The following is a 16,007-nucleotide window of genomic DNA, read 5'->3' on the forward strand; positions in this document are numbered from 1 at the left end:
TCTGCTTCCAGATCTGCTTGCGCCTCTGACAAAATACGTGTAAATCTTATTTTCCAGTATAAGACTGAAGCAGGATAAATTCCAACAACAAACTGAGCCCCGTCCTGCGCTCGTTGTTTTCAGGGGCGATTGAACATCAGGACAAACCGTACACACCGGTGAAGCTCTTCACTCAGGCTGACGTCAACAACGGCAAGATCATCTACAGACCGCCTCCGGCCCCGTCACACCTCCAGGAGCTCTACCAGTACTCCTTCATCGGTGAGATACACACACGTCCTAACCTAACATAGGTGTGTTTACGATTACAGTGGGATTAATGCGATACACACACTGACTTTCAGCTCCTGTATAAATCACAGGTCTTCTAATGTACTTTCATTAGAGATGTTTTGGAAGGAGATCTGTCTTAGTTTTTAAGGGTGATACATTCTAAAGATGATTTCTAATCCAAAGTCACAAATGACTTTAGCTTCTCTTAATCTGGGTTTGTGCAGCTCCACTGGAAGCTTTGCATCAGTAAATCACTCTCATTGCCTCCTGGGTTTTAGGCACTATACATTCATCTAGTGGTTTTTTTCATCAGCTCTGCCTGAAACCAGTGTTATTTACTTTTATCCCTTCACAGCTGTAACTGCCATCCTTTGTTTTTTACCCAGGTCTTCCGGAGTCGCTGAGCCTTTATTTCTCAGGTAAATACTTCCCTTAGTTTTCAGAGGAGCAGTAAGAGGCAGTTGGTTTCCTCTGTCTCCTGTGTCCTTCTTTCCTCTTTCCACTAGATTTTCTGCCAGCTCTTCTCTCCTCTCCTTTTCTACACGGCCTTCTCTCCATCCTCAGTCTTCTATTCCTGTCTTACCTCTACCATGGATGTCTCCTCTTCCTTCTTTTCATCAGTCACCCTCATCTCCTCTCTTCTTCACCCTGAGTCACTTCTTAACATGTTCCTCTTCTTTTCCTCTCTTTCTCCCTCTCTGTCCTCTTCTCCCTCCTTTAGTCTCCCCTCCACATCTTCCTGTCTCTGCCATCATCCCTTGTTTTCGCCTTTCCCCTTCCCTTTTATCTCCATCATGTTTTCATCTTGCTTGTTGTGGCAGGTTTATTTCTCTCCCGCTTTGGTTGTTGTGCCTCTCTCTGCGCTTAGTTTCTCCTTTCCCGTCCTCATTCTTGTCCTTTCCTCTTTCCTTTCCTCTTTCCTTTCCCTCTCTTTAATCTTCTCTTTTCTCCTCTTGGATTTTTCCTCTCCTCACCTCTTCTTTCTTCCCTCCCAGTTTATCTTCTTTTATTCTCCTTGCTTCCTCTTCCTCACTCCTACACTTCTTATTTTGTTACTTTTATCACTTCCCCCACTGATTTGGATCGACCAGCTCTTCAGGTCTTCCGTGATCCTCTGTCCTGCCTCTTTGACCTTTACCCTGCAGATTAAACCAAATCTCCTCTATTTACTGAAGCTTTGATGAAGAGCTGCTGCCTTCCATCACCAACAGGAGCTGTTTGGGGGATGAGTGTTTACAGGTGTTCAGAAGCATCACTGAAGTGCTTTTCACCCAGCCCCAGGCAGTTATCTGCTGATTCTTCTATCCTCCACCCTCCTGCTTCAATTCCAACTTTAGGACTTGACGTAAACAATGACTTGTTTTGGTGGCCAGTAGAGAGACACAGGAGAAAACATTTTTACCAAAGTACTGGGCAGTTGTACTTGAATATCAGTGGTTTTGTTCATGTCCATACTGCTGATCTTTTACATTTCAGATGAAAATCTTGTACCGATTAGTTGTTCAAGCACAACTTTAATGATAAATGAATTATTTAAGTTCTTCAAGCAAAAACAGCCAAACAGTCTCTGGTTCCAGCTTCTTCACTGCAGGTTTTTATGATTCAGAAGTCAATATCTTTTGGAGTGTTGGGCAGACAAAACAAGCAGTTTAGAGACTTAACCTTGGGAAACTAATGGAAATTTTTCAATTCATTAATTGACTATTTGAAAAAACTAAGACCTTAGGCGGAATTACAAAACTCCTTAGGCCAGCATTGATGGCTGGCAGTACCGGTTGCTGCACAGATCAAGATTTCAAAACAAATCAAAATTTATTTATATAGCACTTTAAAAACGATGTCTGGTTGACCAAAGTACTTTACAAGGGTGAGGTAAGAACTGAAATAAATAATATCAATAGAGGAATAAAACATTGGAACGTAAACACACGAACTACACATAATCAGCAGTTCAAGAAGCATTAGACAGCACTATGTATTAAAAGCCAAAGTGAATAAATATGTTTTAACCAATGATTTAAAAGTTGTCAAGTCTGTAGATGATCTAACATTAAAAGGTAAACCATTCCACAATTTAGGAGCTGCAACAGTAAAAGCACGGTCACCCTAGCGTTTGTATCTGGTCATGGGAACCTCTAAAAGAAACTGGCTTGATGATCTGAGCAATCTTGGAGGTTCGTGCCACCTCACCAACTCAGTGAGGTAAAGTGGTGCCAAACCATTAAGAGCCTTAAAAACAAAAATCAATAGCTAAAATTAATTCTAAAATGGACTGGAGAGAGGCCAGTACCGGGGTTATATGGTCAGATTTCCTGGTACCTGTTAAAAGACAAGCCGCAGCATGATTTGTATAAAAACTCTAATCATCACCGTATTGGTGGGGCTCCTGGCTGGTTACATGTAAAAGCATCACCTGGACAATTAACAACAACAAGTAGTTTAAGTTTTGAAAATTTATTTAGTCAGATTCAAGTTTATTGCCCAAGTGTGTTCATGCATACAAAGAAAATATCTGTCAAATTTGCAGAACGTACACAGACCTGCTGTACAGCAGCTGTTACACATAATAGATATTAAACAACAAACTACACAAACATACTGCACAGGTTTATAATATGTCTACAGGCTGACAGCTCATGGCTGTGCAGAGCAGCAGCATGTGTGTGATCCAGTCACTTCTACACATTCCCCTGCTGCTAAACTGCACCGGGAAGGGAAACCAAACTCCAGCAACACAAGCAGACTAATGCTGGAGTTTTGACCACACAGAATATGAACAGCCTGCACCGTGCACAAGCATCATGTATCTCATAACCTTTAGCATTTCAGGGAAAAGTCATGTTCTGCTGTGCAGTATACAAACAGTTTTGCATATTAATCCCAGAAAGTACTTAACAGTAAGTAAAAGTACTCTCCTCCTTTAAATGCAGACAGTTTGAAATATGAGCTAATTTTAATGTAAAGTTAAAGTTTAATGTGATATAAATAATTTCTCACTTTGGTATTCTTAATTGATGTCACTATCTTTTTATATCCCAATGTGATGATTGAACTGTTCGTTGGTTTGTTTTGGTCAGAAGTGAAGAAGAAGCCAACGAAGCCGATTATCTTCTTGAAAAATTTAATTAGTGTAAAAGGTTCCCTCCTGAATTCCTGATAAATTGTTGAGGTTAATTGATTCTGGGTCTTGATTCATGGACATTTTTTAAATGATTGCTCCTGTGAATGTTCATGTTTTATGGGTGTCCTTGTTTTTATGTGTGTGCATCTGTGTCTCTCTTCATTTATGTGTGTGTGTTTGTGTCTCTCAGTGTCAGATGGCGAACACACGACTCCAGAGTTGGACTTTTCCATTGTGCTGGTGTCCAACCACCAGCAGCCGCCGGTGTTTCAGGTTCTGGACCCGCTGCTGGAGGTCAGTCTGGGAGGACAGGCCACCATAGGTAAGAGAAGAATACACACACACAGACGTTCAAATATACAGCGCTGTTGTTAAGGATAGAGCCGGTGGCCAAGAGGTCCTGTGTGTGATGAAGGGCTCTGAGGAAAGAGCTGTGTGTATGCAAGTGTACACGTTATGCCTCTCTTTTCATGTGTGTGTAGGTGGTCAGCAGCTGGCCGTGAGCGACGCTGACACTGCTCCAGATGAGCTGGAGTTTGAGCTGGTGGAAGCTCCGCTGCACGGAGAGCTGGTCAGGACTGAGGGCGGCGGACACATCAGCATGGCCAACGGTGAGATGGCACATACATTTCAGTGTAACGACATTGGTACATTTTAGCATTAATTAGTATTAAGTTAACATAGTACTTATTCAAAGTAAAACATAATTTCATTTTATCATTTGTTATAGATCTTGTGTGTCATTTGTCTTAGTTATGTTAATATAGTACTTATTTTTACAACAGTCCAACAGGCCATCAGACAAAATTCACTGACAGTATCAGAATTGACCACCTGCATCCACCCTGTAAAACTAGACATACCAGATCAGTGTCCGCCATTGTGATGTGCTTTCATATGGGGCCGGGGGATTTTTGGTGGTGCACACTGGGAAGTAGCCTGAGGGGATATATTTAGCTTCCGCATTAAGTTCAATGGATTTTTTTTTACTGGAGCCAATACGAACTGAAGACGAGCAGTAGATGTCTTTCTGCACATACAAATCTACTGCAAAGCTTAGCTTGTTTAGTAATAAACAGTTTATAGAAAAATACAGTGACTCAAAGGGCAACCACACACACACACACACACACACACACACACACGTGCAGCATCATTCACACCTTCTCTGTGTCTCCAGGTGACATCTTCACCTTCAGTGACATCACCCGTAACGTTCTGCTCTACCGACACGCTGGCCTCTCCACCCAGGACGATGCCATCACCTTCACCGTTAGTGATGGAATCTCCATGGCAACCACAGTGGTGCAGGTAGTGGTGTTGGGCGACAGGGACGATGGGCCGCGGCGAGACCCGACAGCTACACTGTCGCTGGAAGTGGGCGAGAAAAGCAGCACCGTGATCAGACGCTCGCACCTGGCTTACACTGTGAGTGAGGAGGGACGCTGGGATTTTTCTTTGCACAGTCAGCAGTAGCTTATTTTATCATGTATAATACTGTAAATACAGTATATTTCTGAAGGCATCCTTCATTATGCACATTTAGAGATTCAAAGAATTACATACATATTTTCTAGTTTGGATATTTTTGAAAAGCTGTACATCCTGTACCACAGGAGTACATCATATCTGTCTTTAGCATCTGCAAATGAATATTACATTAATTAGTTTGCAATGAGAAAATACATTTGGTAGTGAGCTATATTTGTCTTTTCATTTAGTTTTGAACACCTGATGCTTGTGTTTCAGGTTTAACTGCAGGGTTGTGACCAGTTTGTCTGTCGGTATTCTGGCTGTCACTGCAGTATATTTGCAAATATCACAGTGGTGGAATGATTCACTCTGTTTTTTCTCTCACAGGATAAAACATCCCCAGATGAGCATATTCGGATCCAGTTGGTGTCTGTGCCCATGTACGGAATCCTGACCAGGAGCCAGTCCCAGCAGGAGCACCAGGAGCTGAGGGAGTACTCCTCCTTCACCATGGAAGACATCAACAAGCACAGGATCAGGTGGGTCCTGCATGTGCTTTGAAAGTTAGAGGTTCAAGACGCTATGGACCTGAAATTAAAACAGGAAACCTTTATGATGAGCTCATCATAGTTGTCCATGGTGATTTGGGCTTTTCTTGGAGATCCACAATCATGTCTTGAGGCGTTATTTTCCTTTTTTGTGCTTCAAATAGCCAAACAAAAAGTCATTCCACTGTGATTTGTGAAGTATTCTCCTCAGTTTCAAAGGCAAGTGTCTCTAAAATGTGGAATACGAATTGCCCAAAGGAATATCATTGGTTCCAGTGCAGGGTTTTAGTTTCCCCTGATAGTTTAAATGCTACTTCAGAGGCTTATAAAAGCAGGATGTCAGCATGAAACCTGCAGCTATTAACGAAAAATGACTTTCAAAAACCCTTAGCTGTTTGCAGACGCTGTCATTATATAAGCAGTAAAAGTTCATAAGGGTCCATGTGAGGGACTAGGGCGAATTAGCACCTCTTTAGACCTTCAATAAAAACAATAGTGAAAGAGTTCTGTTAACAGCTCCCTCATGATGATTACTGTTTTAGGAACTACAAGTTGTTAAATCTGTTGTGTAGACATGCTGAGTTTATCCAGTGTGTTTTAAAAGAGGTTCAGAAGTGTCACAGTCCTGTGAAAACCATAGAAAAGTGTAGAATTAAACAAGTTCCATTAAAGTCGAGGGATTTTTGCAGGACAAAAGCAACATGTTCATAGTTAGCTGAGGCACTGATGGGATGTGTGAGCTTTTAGTGGAGAGGCTGTTTTAAAGGGAGAGTCTGCTGTTGCCTCCACTCTGTAAGAAGAGTTTTGAGGGTTCTTCACACTAAAGTCATGATCTGTCTATCTGATTGGGATCGTTTCCCCTCAGCATCACAGCAGGAAACAGTTCAGTAGCTGTTGCCTCATGGTGTTCAATGACTCAGACTGTTAGCACAAGCGATGGCAATTAGCATCACTGAAATGACCTGCAACAGGTAGTGAGGCGCCCAGTGATGAAACATAAATATTCACATGCTAACTGCTTCGTCTCTATAATGAAGGCCCTGATTAGCTTCAGCGCGAGACAATCTCTGGGGTGATCTTCAAACCGCTGGAATTAGTTTGGTCTCTGTGGTACCGGCTCGTACAAACAAGAAGTGGGAATTGTTTTATGAGAATTAAATGGGATTAGAAAAGATTATATCGGTGTGCGTTTTCAGTTTTATTAGAGCTTTGCAGAGTTTAGCAGCTGCTTTGTGGGAGGGCTGAGTCCTCTGTCAGCGCAAGACAAATATTGATGAATTCATTAAAAGAAAATTGTGGTAGCAAACTAAATAGCTCTTAAACGACATGCAGTAGATTCAACATTCTGAACTCTAATCAGTATCTCCGCCAACAGGTATGTCACCTCCTTAGACACAGGCAGTCAGCTGGTGACCGACATCTTCCACTTTGTTGTTTATGATGGAGACAACAATCGCCTTGACAACCAGATGTGCACCATGACCATCACCTCCACGCCCAGACAGCCGCCAGTGGTGACCGTCCGTAGCGGCATCAAGGTAGTCACACTTACACCATATGCAGTTTACATATTCAAAGACAAATACATACTCTATGGTGTTACATTGTACTTGTACTTTTCTGAGAACAGTAGGGAAGCACACACCAGCAGCAAAACCTACACTCACATGGGCCCAGTTCCAAAACTATCTATATTATCCTATAGAAGTGTTAAAAAATTAACATTTTGTGGGTGGTATGGTACATAAACACTCTTATATACACAAACTGCAGTTATTTCCCCTCTGTTACTCTGCCTGCTCTTAAGAGACTGATATTGAGTTTGTTACAGCAGCTGTTGTACTCAGAAGCAGTGATTAACGAGACAAATGAAGCAGAAGGCTCCATCCTACACTGCCACATGTTGGAGCAACCCTGTTAGCTAATATCTTTGCAAGATGTTTTTCCCCTCAGTGTGTCTGGAAGACAGTGCACCTTTATAAAAGCACTAAGATGGACTGTGTGTTTGTCACATCATCAGTGAAGACTGAACTGTTCGTCCTCTCACATGAATCCTGGCACATCCTTTTCTGCTCATTTATCAAATATCCATTAGATGCTTCCTAGGTCGGCCTTTTGACTGGTCCTCGCTGTTGAGGTTCCCTTGGGGATTGATGCTGTATTAGCAGTGCACAGCTCCACTCCTGAAACATGCCAAATGAAATATCAGCAGTCTCTGTGTTTCTCAGTTGTAGCCAGAACAAATGGGAAAAACAAATGTTCTTTTACAGGTAAGAACAGGCTCAAACAGCAGCATGGGGTGGACGTCCCCAGTGGTCAAACCTGAAAATTGTTTGTTTTGTTCTGGGGAGTTAAAAAAAATATCATAAGGAGTACAAACCTCATGGTGCATTCACTTATTTACTGGCTTTATTGGTCCTGTAGGAACAAAGCCTGTAACTGTAGTATACATTGTAAATACATGATGGGGAAAAAAGAAACGATTGAAAGACAACAAATACAGATCAGGATCAGCTTCTGGTCTTGCTGTGTTGATATGTTCTCCAAATGTCTTGTCAGTTCATTCAGAAGTTAGTGACACATCCTGCAGACAATCAAACTCTCAAACATGCTTTACCCATCGAGTTAAAATAGGAATGGAAATTTATGATATGAGAAAAACCTAGTAACCACATACTTTAGCAGGAGAACTTTTCAGGTGTTTGTTATTGACCTTTACCGTCCACGTCTAGGTCCAGGAAGGCGGCCGTGTGCAGCTCTCTACCAATCATATCATAGTGTCGGACATAGGCACACCGAGGAAGGACCTCCTGGTTTGGCTCGTCAATCCTCCTAAATATGGTTTCATTGAAAACACCAAGAGAGGTGAGAACTGCCTGTGCTGCCCTGTTCAGATTTTGACTATGACCAGTGTTTTAGAAAAGTGAATCGATGTTTAAAATACTGATAATGAGAAAGCAAATTGTCCTGTACATGTTTGAGTGTGACATGCTGCTACATGTGTCTATACATGCACATCTTTATATGAACAGGGTGCCAGGTGAAGCCCTGTCTGCCACAGCGTCATTATATTGTGGACCATCACTGCCAAATATCTGGCTACAGATGGAGCAGTGGCTGAAGTCCCAGTTCTTTCTGCATGCCTGCTTAACTACTGCTGTACTTTCCTCTGTCCCCTAAAGGAACAGATCCCCTCTGATCAATGTCAAAAATCAAATAAATGACTGGGATATAGACAGAGATGGCAAAAGGAACACAGGAACCATACAGTGACCTATTATATCTGACAGTTAATCAGCAACACTGGGGAACCCAACTGGTATTATCACATGATGACACCTGAACCAGCTCCCTTTGCTGATGAAGCCTCTGAGATGTGGTTGAAAGCCCCGTATGTTACTAAATGGATGTGTTGTTATACTTTAGCACCCACAATCCAAAGTCATTAAAATGCATTAAACCCCAGGCACATGTCACCGCCGTTTAGCGTTAAGTTACTCTTTAAGATCTTTTACATTCAAGCAATGGTGTAAATTGACCATACTGAGCTGAGTTACGCAAAGCAGCACACTTCATTTTTAACAATTAGCCACAGTAATATTAGTTCACCCCGGCCATATTACTTATGAAAAAGAGTTATCTGAAGTTGCAATGAATGATAAAAGCATGGAGGCTGATATTTGCCTTCTGCTGTAGATAAGCAGCCGTCTCCTCTCTCCACGTCCCAGCTGACGGGTCTTGATGGCTGCTGGAGCAGGGAGTCTGTCATTGGTATTCAGCAGCCAGTCAGCGGTGTGAGGTGACTGGATTGCTCCTGGCACCAGGTCACAAGGAGGCCAACTGGTGTCGCTGTCAGTCTGCTGGTTGTTTTCCTCAGCAAAACCAAAATGCACAGGTTTTGTGTTTATGTGCATATGAATCTAAACACAAAAGGCATTCACCACCATGTTGAAGCTGCATTTGCATCATTACATTACAGAATAGCAAACACATCTACATCCTTAAGATGCGTTTGTATGCAAAACTGTTCCTAACAGAACATTTTACATCTGTATAGTTAGCATAAAAATAGGCACACATAGAAAACATTGTCTGATATTATGCTATTTCATTTTTAAAGATGGAGAAGAAGCATTTTCAATAATAGTGCATGGTCCCTCTGCGTCACAATCAGTTGAAAACCTCTGGGGTGGATTAATGGACTTACTTATATTGCAGACCTCATTCTATTCTTCAGTCCACAGTGAGGCAGACATCTTGATACCACTGGACCAGATGTCCATAATATTAGCTGTGCATATTCCCTTTATTCCTAAAATGTCAAGTTTGTCTGGGACACCCTGTACTCTTAGATTCACCTGAACATATTCATGCTTGTAAGAGACTGCACACACTCGATTTTAAGTGCCTTTCCTCATGACAGACTAGTTCTGGTACAGCAGGTCTCTAAGAACAGCAACAGTAGCTGTTTGTTCCAGTTGTTTGCTACTTATCTGAAGTCAACACATCAGTGCGTCATGTCCCTGTCGTCTAGCCATATACAGTGTATACTTTCAGAATTTTCATTAGGCTTTTCAGTCAGAGGTAGATGTCAGTAGTGTTGCTGGTCTGAAATCCGCAGATACCAGGACTGAGAACAGAGGAAGTGGCAAATGACGCTGCCAAAAAATTTGTAGCATTTCACTGCTGGCTGCAGGTGATTTCCCACCCTGATTACGATTCTGTGAGTGTCCCTGCTCAGATAAGAGAATCCCTTCCCTCACCTTCTAACAGTCAGATGATGGAGATGTGATTTACTTTTGTCTGAAACACAGACACAAATATACATAACAGCTTTTCCTGCGGAGCCCTGGCTCAGGTCACTGTGGAGTCATCCATCTCCTGTGACGACGACGCTCACACTTCATCTCCAGCTTCAGAGATTTCAGAGACATTCACTGCCACTCTACTTTGATGACATGAGTCCCAGTGCAAGTCATTACAGCCCAAGTGGGCTTTGGTAGAGAATTATATGGAAATGTAACTGTCTCCTGGTTCATCGGTCCTGTGCGCACACTGCCAGACAATTCTGACGGTGGAGCAAAGACAGGTTTTGCTGTCATTGAGCTGTCAGATGTTATAAGCCGCGGCCTGATGGCTGGTTGGCTGAGGGACACACGGGTTCTGTGCTACAGAACGGTAAATGTTGCAGTGTGAAGTTGAGCCTGAAGAAATAGATGTATAATTTTACAGCTAAAAAGTGACCTATGTACACATACAGGGATTGGTTTACGCATTTGAATTTGAATGCAGTGCAGGATTAACAAGATGCTTCTGCTCATGCTGTATGTCAGTCATTGTTTTTTCTGATTGCTATTAACTGTCTCTGTATCCTCCCATTCAACAGGAGGCCCGGTCGGCACCTTCGGGGTCGTAACACCTGATGTTCCTTTCTCTGTGGAGGACCTGACACTGGACTACATTTTCTACGTTCAGGACAAGGAGCATAAAGCTCAGGCCAAACAGGATGTCTTCAGTTTCTACATCAGTGATGGACAAAGCCAGACGGAGGCGTTCAATATTGAAATTGACATCCAGGTAACTGGTTTCCGGGGACCCCAGCTTCTGAAAACGTTTTTGGAACCACGTCACAAATCATAGTGTAGTGTGTGGCTGCAATTAACACATAGTAAATATCCAGATTTGTTGTTTGTGGTAGATTTATGTGTCACCTGGCAACACCATCCTACTTCTATCATTTTTAAGTTATTTTCATGTAAGCTTTTCACCTTGGGGACCAAAATGCCTTCAGTGAAAGTCTGAGCTGTTTAACTTTAGTTGGGATGGTGCTCATGCAAAGAGATGAAGGACGACTTCACAACCAAATGCTCCACCAGTAATTTTGTCATAGACTGTCCCACACAGAAGCTCTTTTAAACCATCATCCTTGATCTACAAGTGACTCTAAGAGAGTCCTGTTGTTCTCTGCCAACATAAATTCAGCAGACTAATCTGTCATTTTAGCCAGTTTTAAGTCTTCAGTTGAATCGGCAAGTCTGTCAGTGAGCTGGTAAGTTTGCATTAATTATGTGTTGGCGTGTGTTCTCGGCAGTACTAAAGGATGAAAGCATAGAGAATGATTTTGTATGCAGACTTAATGCAGGTAGTCATCTTTGTTTGTCACAGAACAAAAACCATCTCTCCCTTGTGTTAGATCTCTCGGTGAACAACAATGTAGTTTTGTCATATAGTGTAAATTATCAGTAAAAACATCTCTGTGATTTCATGAATCTGGGAGTATGTTATTACCATATAAAGTGGCTTACCTGTATATTTCCTGGTACAGCAGAGCAGAGAGGAGATAGAGCCGGTGGTGTCAGTCAGCAGCATCCATGTGGAGGAAAACTCTGGAGTCGTCATCACCAACTCGTCCCTCAGTGTCCACGATCGGTTCACGCCAGAGAACGAGATACTCTTCACCATCATCAGAATGCCTTCATACGGTGAGCACAGACGACTGTTAATGTAGGCTTTCCCTTAGCTGGCAACTACTGCAGTTTAATGTAATAACTGGGCAATAAGTCATGCCTCTGTTATACTGATAAATGTCCTGAAACAAAAGACACTATAGCTGTAGTGCCAGACCAAGTTGCTGTGAAGTAACAGAACTAGCAGTGACATAGGCTGACTGTTGCTTCACCTCTCATCCCCTTTGTCTGGGCCAGTTGGACTGAAAAAGTGGCACTTGAACACACCGATATTACAGCGACAGGCTGAAGGGGCTTTCCACCTTGTCTGATAACCCCAGTGACAGTGGGACAGGACGTGGTGTCTCTCAGCTACACACCCCCCCATGACCCTCTGCTGCCTACAGCCTCCTGTTGATATCTTTAAGTTTAAGTCTCACTAGACCCTCTAGGCTGAAAAGACATTTAGATTATCTTTAAGAAGTAATTATGGCAAAAGCAGATTCTTATGTACATGTACACAACATGCATACAGAAACGGTGTTCAGTGCAGGTCAGCACTTTATACAAACCCATGTGCAGTCAATGTACTAGCATTCGTACACACATACAGTGTTCTATCATGTAGCTCTTGTACACACAGCACACAGTAATAAACAGTGCAGCAGAGAGTTATGCTGAGGAGTATCCAGCATGTTGATAGTAAATTGTTCTGAAGGTGATAGAGATGAACACACACACACATGCGCTTTCTTGTAAACACATTACTCTCACTTCCGACACCCAATCAGTTTAAAAGAAGACAAACACACCAGTTGTCCACACCAGTTGTCGCACACTCACTGCACCCATTCCTCACATACTCGCCTCACACAACACGGCAACACACTCAGATCAGCTGACTTCCATCTCAGATTGAGTTGTCTCTCATGGCTGCCAAATCCCGGTAGGTTAAAAGAAACTGCTTCACAAAAAAATGTCTTTTTTACTGGACAGCCCTTTCTTAACCTGTCTCAGTGAAGAGACAAACATTTTACAATGTGAGTGCATGTTTGTTTGTTTATGTTGCATGAATTTTAATTATTATGCTGTTTTGCCTTTAATCTACCATTAACCATTAACTGCACAGTAATATGAAGAAATTGCTAGGAAATAGACATCTGAGTACTTGTTTATGAATGAACAGAAGGGAGGTGCCACATAAAGTCAAAACAGAATAAAGAAGTTATCACCTAATGACAATGACAAGGAAATTCAGCTCAAAACACCATCAGTCTGAACATGATTACACTTGTTCACAGCAGTTTTTGGTCTCAGAAATCCAGTTTAGCAGATGTCCCTCATGGATTATCCCACAAAATGTGTCCATTTGGGACACGCTGGGTGTAATTTTGAACTCTTGCACCTTTTTAATCTGCCCACCCCTCTGCCAGACACCTGCTCTGGGACATTTCTCATAACAGATCCCCCACCCACCCACCAGTAGAAGCACCATAAAGCAGCCAGTGAAACCGAGTGTACCACCACCATAAAACCACCAGTGTGTACGGCTGATGGGATTGAGATTGGGAGAGGAGTGATTTCATACCAGACAATGAGTCTCCACTGTCCTCACATCTCACACACACACAAGCCTGCACAGATTTATCAGAGGCAGGAGGACAGACCCTGTCTAACATAATAAAGGTGTCAGGGTATTGCAACACTCCAGCAAACACAAACACACATACAGTTTCCTCATGCTGTCAAACTTGTTCTGTAGCAACACGCCTGTAAGTTTACAAACAAATTAATCAATCAAGCTAGAATTAGCCCTGCTGTTCATTCTCAATAAATTACTAATGAACTATTATACTAGTAGAATAACTAGAGTAGTAGAAACTACAAGAGCAGGACACTGATTCGAGTTTTGTCACACCATCCAGTGGCTATTATCACACTCATAAATATGGTTGAGGACGCGTCACTAGCACCTCATAAACATCAGACTGGTGTTTGATTCCAGTGTGACACATTGTGTTTTTCAGTGGTGAGCAGTTAAACCCAGGCCACGATGGTAGAAACTACAAGAGCAGCTGGTGAGCAGTTAAACCCAGGCCACGATCTTTTCCTCAACCTAACCACGTGGTAGTAATACCTAAAACTAACCACCTAGTTTTTGCATGTACGCTCCATGTTTATCATTGTAACCACCGGAGGTCTGTGGCACGATGATGACCTACTGAACCTCCTAGTGTATGGAGAAGGGACCTCCTAAGCCTTACTTATGGTCCAGTGGCATGATAATATTCAAAGTGCAGCATACATTAAATACACTTTTGTGTATGTTTGTGATCATAATTTGAAGTCACAGTATAGTACAGTGTATGTTTGAAAAAAAAAAAATCACTGATTACATTCATACAATATTAATATCAGTATATATGTCAGCCAATAAGTAACAAGACATGATAAGTAAGTAAATGTCCAGATCATCACAAATCTTGGTAAAAGTTTATTAATAACCAGATCTAAAGGATCAGAAGTTTCTGTGGAGAACCTTGGTTCTTTCTAGGAACCAAGCAATGTATCGAAAAATGACTCCAAATTACACCTAAAGCTAACGTTATATACTTGTTCGCTTATTTTTTTAACGGTTCATTTAAACCCTAATTTTTCCAGTGTTAAATTCTCTTTTACTTCACCACAGTTTTTGCTTGTGTCCACACTGGGTAGTATTTATAACACTCTAGTATTGGCACTAGTATTTAAACGTTTGAAACGAAGCTGTACAAGTAATGCTAATTTATGTCATCCTCCAGAACCTAGGCTCAAATCCCATTTAAACTGAAGCTGTGTAATTTAGTGGAATCTAGTCAGTCTCATTAGTTTCTACAAAGACCTTTCTGGTCTTTCATGTGCTCCATGAAGATGTCAGCCGTCCTCCATTGACTGTGATAATCGTGATACTTAAAACATAACTGCAGCTTGGCGTGCTCAGCTACCACCAGCATGCACACACATTTACACACCTACACCCACTTCAACGTCAGAGGATCATTGATCTTTTATCTCCCACAGGCAAACTTCGCAGACGGCAGTTCTACTCTCAGCCGCTGGAGAACGGCCGTGTGCTCACACAGGGCTCTGCCTTCACCTACCAGGACGTCCTGGACCGGCTGCTGGTCTACACACCTGAGACCGTCAGCGGGGGCGCAGATGAAATAGGCTTCTCCCTCACCAACGGAGTCTATACACGCACAGGCCGTCTGGAGTTCACCATGGACGTACGGAAGAACGAAGGACCCCGAATGACTGTTAACAGAGGCCTGCAGCTCCCAGCAGGTGAGATTCACAAGAGGGTTGGTCTGAATGAACGCAGAGAAGCATGTATTTGTGTTTGGTTTCACTGACAGCCAACCTTCCGTTACTGGTAGATGTATGAAGGAAAATATCTCATGCAAAACAACAAAATATCTAAATAACAACTAACATTGTTAGTAGGATGTGGGTGTGCACAGGCATTTCTGAGGAGATAGACACTGTTTGCTCTGAATTATTTCAGGATCTTTGTCAAAGATCACAGAGCAGAACCTGAAGGGTACAGACATTGACTCAGACGACCTGAAGCTCAGGTATGTCCTGACCAGAGACCTGCCAGCCGGCAAACTCCAGCTTAGCAAGAGCGGACACGTAGAGAAGGTCTCTGTCAAGGGTCCTGCTCAGAGCTTCACTCAGGAAGACGTCAACAAAGGTGCAGTTTGTTTTCTCTGTTGCTTTCTTCAGTCTTTCTCCTACTTTGTTCAAGGACGTACCACACTCTTCTTTGTTCTGTTTGTAAAGATGCTACTGTAATTAAAAAACGCTGTGATATCCTGAATGAATCTTTTTTATGCCTCCATACTGGTGATAGCTACAGCTGGAGGCTAGCTAATTCTAGTTGGATTAGGTGCCAGTGATATTTTTGATTTGATTTGATTTATTCTTTTAGTGCTAGTGTTTACAGAAATGTAAAAAAAAAAAAATTAAAATGAATCCACTTGCTATTTGAGGATGTTGCTTTATTATGTAAAGGTTTTGTCTTCCAATTTATTGAAGACAAAAAGTGAAGCGATTTTTAGCCTCTTCCACCACCAGACACTCTGAAAAGCACAGCTTCCTCCAGCT

General features: G+C 42.2%; 1 protein-coding gene across 1 annotated transcript in view; it reads left to right on the forward strand.

Annotated features, from left to right (window-relative positions):
* fras1 (Fraser extracellular matrix complex subunit 1) overlaps window positions 1–16,007 on the forward strand; it is a 212,874-nt gene that overhangs the window by 163,691 nt on the left and 33,176 nt on the right. The window contains exons 33-44 of the mRNA XM_020595163.1: window positions 124–261; window positions 660–692; window positions 3,585–3,716; window positions 3,877–4,005; window positions 4,575–4,822; window positions 5,255–5,406; window positions 6,791–6,953; window positions 8,148–8,280; window positions 10,802–10,992; window positions 11,741–11,897; window positions 14,922–15,185; window positions 15,406–15,594. Coding sequence (XP_020450819.1) covers window positions 124–261; window positions 660–692; window positions 3,585–3,716; window positions 3,877–4,005; window positions 4,575–4,822; window positions 5,255–5,406; window positions 6,791–6,953; window positions 8,148–8,280; window positions 10,802–10,992; window positions 11,741–11,897; window positions 14,922–15,185; window positions 15,406–15,594 — 1,929 coding nt within the window. The remainder of the gene's footprint in view (window positions 1–123; window positions 262–659; window positions 693–3,584; window positions 3,717–3,876; window positions 4,006–4,574; window positions 4,823–5,254; window positions 5,407–6,790; window positions 6,954–8,147; window positions 8,281–10,801; window positions 10,993–11,740; window positions 11,898–14,921; window positions 15,186–15,405; window positions 15,595–16,007) is intronic.

This window comes from Monopterus albus, unplaced genomic scaffold, assembly GCF_001952655.1.
Source record: "Monopterus albus unplaced genomic scaffold, M_albus_1.0 scaffold26.1, whole genome shotgun sequence".
Lineage (NCBI taxonomy): Eukaryota > Metazoa > Chordata > Actinopteri > Synbranchiformes > Synbranchidae > Monopterus > Monopterus albus.